Here is a 5,978-nt window from a genome sequence, read left to right as displayed (position 1 = left end):
TGAACACTGGGAACCCGTGGTGTGCTTCTCTCCCCTAGGACCGGCTGGGTCAGCACTGAACAGGGAGAAGCTGAGCAGTGGCTTGTGGGCCCAGGAATCTGGGGCCTGGTGGGACAACAGCTATCCCTCAGAAACAGGCAACAGGGCTGACCAGTCACAGCTTTATTAATGACCAGGGTCCCCAGTTCAGCCAGGGAGCTCCTCAATGAGAGTCCTTGGGGCAGGTGGCACGGGGCCTCCCCAGAGCCGCTCCAGCTCCCCAGTGAGGGCGGCCACCTCCTCGGCTGCCACAGCATGGGCTTGGTGAGCCCTGGCGCAATCTAGAGCCAAGGGTGTGAGGGCTGCCTCATTTTCACTGGTCCAGGCCAGGAGGAACTGGCACTTTTTCCGGGCCCGGTAAAGATGATCTCGCTCTTCTCTAGCCACAGCCTGTTTCCGGGCACGCCCCAGGGTCTTTGCCAGGTCTCCCAGTGCTGCCAGCGTGTAGCCTTTCTGGTTGGTCGGGCCCTCGCCCAGCAGGATGCGGGCGACCTCGTGCATAGCCCCTCGTGTGCCCAGGGGCCCAGGCGGGTGCTCGCCTGCTTCCAGCACGTGGGCTGCGGCCTGCAGGGCTTCTTCCGCAGAGGCGAAGACTTGCTGGGCACCCAGGGCTCCGGAAACGCCGAGCAGCGTAGCACAGAACTCAGAGAGCAGTGCGTCGTCACCGCCGTGATACAGGGCAAGAGTATGCGCGTAGGCGAACAGCACATTGGGCAGCTGGAAGCGCACGAGCGGCGAGACTGGGCCGCGGCTCAGGCTGACCAGCGTGGGGATGCGGGTGGGTACGGCGGGCGTGCAGGCCCCCGGGACATCTCCAAGAACCAGCTCGGCGGCCGCGAGCTCCGCGGCGAAGGCATCTTTCACAGATTCCGGCGGGGTCCTCGCAAGGGCGGGCTCTAGCCCCACGGCGTCACTGCCCGGGGCATCATCCAGCTCCTCCAGAAGCCGCGGTCCGGCTCCGCGCTTCCACCACCACGGCCGCCATGGAGGCAGCAGCCGCCCGGCCTCACCACGGCTCAGCAGCCGCTCGAAGGCAGTTTTTTCGGCCGGCGCCAGCCGCTCCCACAGTCCCGAGAGGCCGCCGGGCGCCGGGCCGGGGCTAAGGCCTGTTTCCCCAGGCTCGTCCTCGGTATCGCGTTGCTGACGCAGCCGGCGTAGGGCGCTTGCCAGGCGGCTGGGCGAGGCGCTGCGGCCGCGGAGCTCACCCAGCACCTGGTCACGGTAGAAGTTTTCTGCGCAGGTGCCATGCGTCCGGTAGCAGCGCAGCGAGCAGTAGGGCGCATTACAGCGAGGGCAGGTGTAACGTGCGGGCTGGGCCTCCCCCGCCGGGCAGAAACCACAAGGCCCGACCGACTCCATAGCAACTGGCACCGCGATCTACCTGCGAACGCACGCCGGGGGTAGTTCCAAACTTCCGGGGCTTATTCGATTACTTCCGGCTCACCGCGGGGTCGACGACGGTCTGTCGTTTCGCAAAGCTCCCGAGGATTCTGAGCAACTTCCGCCTACGCCCGAAAGCCGAGCCCCACCCCTTTCCCTAGTAGGATGAGAGCAGGCCCAGAAGCCGGGCGTCAGGTACGAGCCCCGCCCTGTGCGATGGCGCAAGGAGCGGAAAAATGGGTCTGGCGAGGGCTCCGCCGGTGCCACCTCTCCCCCTAGCGGTCACACCAAAACGTGGCCCGATCATCTAAGGAGAAAACCCTTTTTAGCACTATATATAATGCGCTGTGGCAGAAATCCACGTTTACTAAGCACCTACCCTGGGCCAGTAATTGTGCCAAGCCTCAGAAAGGCGATGCATCCCTGCGCTGTACACAGACAAAATGCACTAGGGGACACAGACGAATAAAAGGGCAGTCGGAGTCAGGCGCGGTGGCTCTCACGCCGGTAATCCCAGCACTTTGGGAGGCCAAGGTGGGCAGATGACCTGAGGTCAGGAGTTTGACAACAGCCTGACCAACATGGAGAAACCCCATCTCTACTAATACAAAATTAGCCGGGCGTGGGGGACGGGTGCCTGTAGTTCCAGCTACTCCGGAGGCTGAGGCAGGAGAATCATTTGAACCCGGGAGGTGGAGGTTGCAGTGAGCCGAGATCGTGCCACTGCCCTCCAGCCTGGGAGCCTGGGCCACAGAGAGGAACTCCACCTCAAAAAAAATAAATAAAAAGCAGTATTTAAGAAATATTTGAGCTCCTATTTTTTTTCCTCCAAAACTGACTCTTCTTTTCATTAAGTATCTTCTCATTAAATGCCACTATTCATCCATCTTATTAAGTGCAGGCCCCATTCTAGGTGCCAAGAACACAATGCACATCAAAGGGAGTCGGGGGTCCCTGTTCTAATAGAGCTCAGTCTTGTGGTGGAGTGGGGGTGTGATGAACCAAACTGTGAGTGTTCTTTGCATCCCTACTACTACTACTGGTGGTCTAAGCTTCCTGACCCCTCACGTGGATGACAACACATTTTTTTCCTTTCTTGCCAGCCCTCCAGAAAAATCTGCCAGAGAAATTAGATCACAAGTCAGATCAGATCCATCTCTTACTCAAAACCCTTCTGCGACCCTCCATTGCACTTGGACTCAAACCCAAACTCCTCTCCACGGCTGACAAGGCCTTGCAGGATCTGCTCCCACCCCTAGACATCACCTCTTCCCCATCTTCATACAGTCCTCTTGGCTTAAAATATTCCCCTACCTGATCACTTGATTTATTCATCTCAGGTCTCACACATGTCATTTAAACATGCCCTCTTGGTTGGGCACAGTGGCTGATGCCTGTACTCTCAGCACTTTGGGAGGCCAAGGTGGGCGGATCACTTGAGCCCAGTTCAAGACCAGCCTGAGCAACATAGCAACAAAACCCCGTCTCTACAAGTACAAAAAATTAGCCAGGTGTGGTGGTGCATGCCTGCAGTCCTCAGCTACTTGGGAGGCTGAGTAGGATCACCTCGGCCCAAGACTTGGAGGCTGCAGTGAGCCATGACTATGCAACTGCACGCACTCCAGCCTGGATGAGAGACCTTGACTCAAAAAGAAAAAAGGCTGGGTGCTGTGGCTCACGCCTGTAATCCCAGCACTTTGGGAGGCTGAGGCGGGTGATCACGATGTCAAGAGATCGAGACCATCCTGGCCAACATAGGGAAAACCCATCTCTACTAAAAATACAAAAAATAGCTAGGCGTGGTGGCACATGCCTGTAGTCCCAGCTACTCCGGGGGCTGAGGCAGGAGAATGGTGCGAACCCATGAGGTTGAGATTGCAGTGACCCGAAATTGCGCCACTGCACTCCAGCCTGGCGACAGTGCGAGACTCCATCTCAATAAAAAATAAAATAAAGAAAAAAGAAAAACAAAAACAGAGGCCCTCTCTGGGATGCTACTGTATCTGTCCACATCCTCCCCCTTTGTAAACTGCTAGAAGGCAGAAAGCATGTCTTTAACACCACAGAGACAAAAATAGCCAAGATTCACACACTTATTGTAAGCCAGATGTTGATCTACATCCTTTAACCCTCACAGCAGCTCTGAAGATGGCAGAGATTAAATTAGTAGTTCAAAGGCCAGCCACCCAGTAAATGGATTAGGGAAAAAAAGGTCCAAACTCAGGCATTCAAAGTCCACAGCCCAAGGGCTTTACCCTGTTGGATGCTATTTCCCAAGAACTGGCAGGTCCAGAAACTTTAGTTGAATGAGTAAGTGGGGTTCAGAAGTGCTGGGAGGCTCAGTTGCTAGAAGGGAACCCTGAATCAGCCCCAGAGGTAATCTAACTTTTGGGAACACCGAAACATCACTATATCCAATCACAGATGTGATTAGGTTACCAAGTCTAGCCAGGAAATCACAGAGGTACAAACCAGACCATGCACCCAACGTAATATTTCTAAAACCGAGGCAGACCAGATTCCTGCCCTGGACTCTAAGGCCACAGCTGGTACCAAGTTCAGGGAATGACCAGGTTCACCTTCTATACAAACCACTTCCCCCACCCATCCTTTCCATTGCTGCCTCCATAACAAACGTCTCACCACAATGATTCCTGCTACCTTCTCTGTTTAGGTATGAAATGATGAAAAAGAATGACTCGAGGGGACTGATCAAGTTACTTAGGATAGGGAATAACTTCACTTCTACACCTGAAGCCCCAGGATCTGTGGCTACTGTTTCTTCACAGAAAATTTCTCTTGTAGTTTACCATTTCTTCCCCCCATACCAAGGGCTTTTCTGCCTTTTCTGCCTCACTGTTCTTCTAGGGGACACAGCACCAACCTCTCCCTGAGGTCTTGCAAATAAAGATGAACTGAAAATAAAGATGACTGAACTAAGTGGCTTTTTTATTAGAGAAAGCCGGAATTACAAAGGACTTAAGAATTGGCATTGGGGCCCTTCTTCTTGCCAAAGGTGGGCACAACGTTGACAAAGCGCCGGTTGTACTGCATCCGGCGCTTAGCCCGACCCGTCTTCTTCTTCTTCTTCTCCTGTTTGGCCACCTGAAGAAGGGAGGGTTAATCAGGCCCTGGTTTCTGTCTTCCACACCTAGCATCCTTTCCCTCAGGCTCATCTCCAGGGAGGGAGAAGGCAAACCAGGTAAGAGCCCAGGGACTTGGTTTAGCTGTGACAGGAAAACACAAAGTCCAAACACCATGACCACTAATACTCTCACTCACCTTAGGAGTCTGACCTCTCACTTTCCCAGCACGGGCCAGGGAACCATGGACTTTACCTGTAATGGGAAAGGAAGGAACCAGCAGGTAAGACCAAGAAGGTGCCACCCAGCAGAACCCCTCTTTCCTCAATTCAAGCCTTTCAAGAGAAGCTGGGCCCAACAGGTAATGAGAACAAAGCTGCAAATATCTGACCTTCAAATCTTAAGTTTCATTTCAGGACTTTCCAGTTTCTAACTTTCTAGAGCACTTTGGAGACCCTGGTCTGACCTAATTTTAGTGGGGAAACGGATAACCAAACTAGGATCTCGTGATGTGACTGAAATACAACTACACTCTGGCTCAGTCTCCCATGGACGTCTGTGTTCAACATGAGGGATGTAAACAGGAAGAATCACTCTGAACTGAGGACAGTGAGAAGTACTCTATGACCATAGGTGTGACACTCAGCTGCCAGGACTATGCACCCCACACCCACTAGACGCTTACCGGTAGTTCAAAGAACATTTCTCTCTCACTCACCTCCAAGCATGCGGCCTGCTACTTCCAGGGTAGTCAGGGCCTCCACCCCACACTGGCCCAGAGTGGCCTCATCCTCCAGGGGAGTGCCTGCCAGGAGCACGACTTGATCTTCCGGGGCAATGCCCTCCAGTGAAGCTACATGAGCCTACAGGGAAAGATAAGGCTCGTAAGTGTTCCCTCGGGCCGCGAGGGTGAAGAGCACAAGAAAATGGAACCCATGGGCGTACCAAGCAGCCTTACCTTGATCTGGGCGACCGTTTCCTGGCCGGTCACCTCGAGGGTGTGTAGCTCCTGGGCGCGGACAAAGAGCTGCATGTTGACGACTGAGTAAAGAAAGACGGCTTGTAAGAGAAGCGAAGAAATGCTCTGGGATAAAGAAGGTTTGGGAATGGAAAGCAGTCCAGAAACGACAGCGACGGGATGGAGGTGGTCGCGGCGGCTCACGTGGGGAAGGCCAGGCCTCCCGAGGAGTTCGGATAAGGACTGGAGCAGGGCCACACAGCCGGCCCCGTTCTTCAGTTTCCCCCGCGCCCTCTGACCCCGCAGCCAACCTGCTACAAGCCCTTCGGATCCAGCCAAGGCCCTATTCTTACCTGAACCGTGGGCCCAGCTGCCGCCACCGCGAAGATGGAGTCGAGAAGGAGGAAGAAGCGACGGCGCGTCTGTACAGACCTCGAGCTGCGTATCACGTCACTGCTGAGCGACCGCGCGGGTCTCTGATATTTGTAGCGCCCAAGGCGACCCTAGCTCCGCCCCTT

General features: G+C 54.9%; 2 protein-coding genes across 2 annotated transcripts; both read right to left on the bottom strand.

The window, feature by feature from the left end:
• Positions 1-147: 147 nt before the first annotated feature.
• On the bottom strand, positions 148-2,014 carry ZNHIT2 (zinc finger HIT-type containing 2). Its single transcript, XM_033206987.1, has one exon. The coding sequence runs from the start codon at positions 1,396-1,398 to the stop codon at positions 187-189; it is 1,212 nt and encodes a 403-aa protein (XP_033062878.1). The 5' UTR covers positions 1,399-2,014; the 3' UTR covers positions 148-186.
• Positions 2,015-4,347: 2,333 nt separating this feature from the next.
• Positions 4,348-5,963, bottom strand: FAU (FAU ubiquitin like and ribosomal protein S30 fusion). The gene is made up of 5 exons (XM_033206979.1): positions 5,814-5,963; positions 5,461-5,543; positions 5,221-5,365; positions 4,702-4,757; positions 4,348-4,524 (listed from the first exon to the last, which is right to left on the bottom strand). The coding sequence occupies exons 2-5, from the start codon at positions 5,533-5,535 to the stop codon at positions 4,399-4,401; spliced, it is 402 nt and encodes a 133-aa protein (XP_033062870.1). The 5' UTR covers positions 5,536-5,543; positions 5,814-5,963; the 3' UTR covers positions 4,348-4,398.
• Positions 5,964-5,978: the final 15 nt, after the last annotated feature.

This window comes from Trachypithecus francoisi, unplaced genomic scaffold (genome assembly GCF_009764315.1).
Source record: "Trachypithecus francoisi isolate TF-2019V2 unplaced genomic scaffold, Tfra_2.0 Lachesis_group8, whole genome shotgun sequence".
Lineage (NCBI taxonomy): Eukaryota > Metazoa > Chordata > Mammalia > Primates > Cercopithecidae > Trachypithecus > Trachypithecus francoisi.
Note: the sequence above shows the minus strand (reverse complement) of the source record. Positions and strands in the feature narration are given on the sequence as shown.

Coding starts and splice junctions, on each gene's coding strand:
- ZNHIT2 (XM_033206987.1), bottom strand. CDS start 1,398: ATGGAGTCGGTCGGGCCTTGTGGTTTCTGCCCGGCGGGGGAGGCCCAG.
- FAU (XM_033206979.1), bottom strand. CDS start 5,535: ATGCAGCTCTTTGTCCGCGCCCAGGAGCTACACACCCTCGAGGTGACC. Junction 5,366..5,460: donor AAACGGTCGCCCAGATCAAG/GTAAGGCTGCTT, acceptor CTTTCCCTGTAG/GCTCATGTAGCTTCACTGGA. Junction 4,758..5,220: donor AGCAGGCCGCATGCTTGGAG/GTGAGTGAGAGA, acceptor TTCCCATTACAG/GTAAAGTCCATGGTTCCCTG.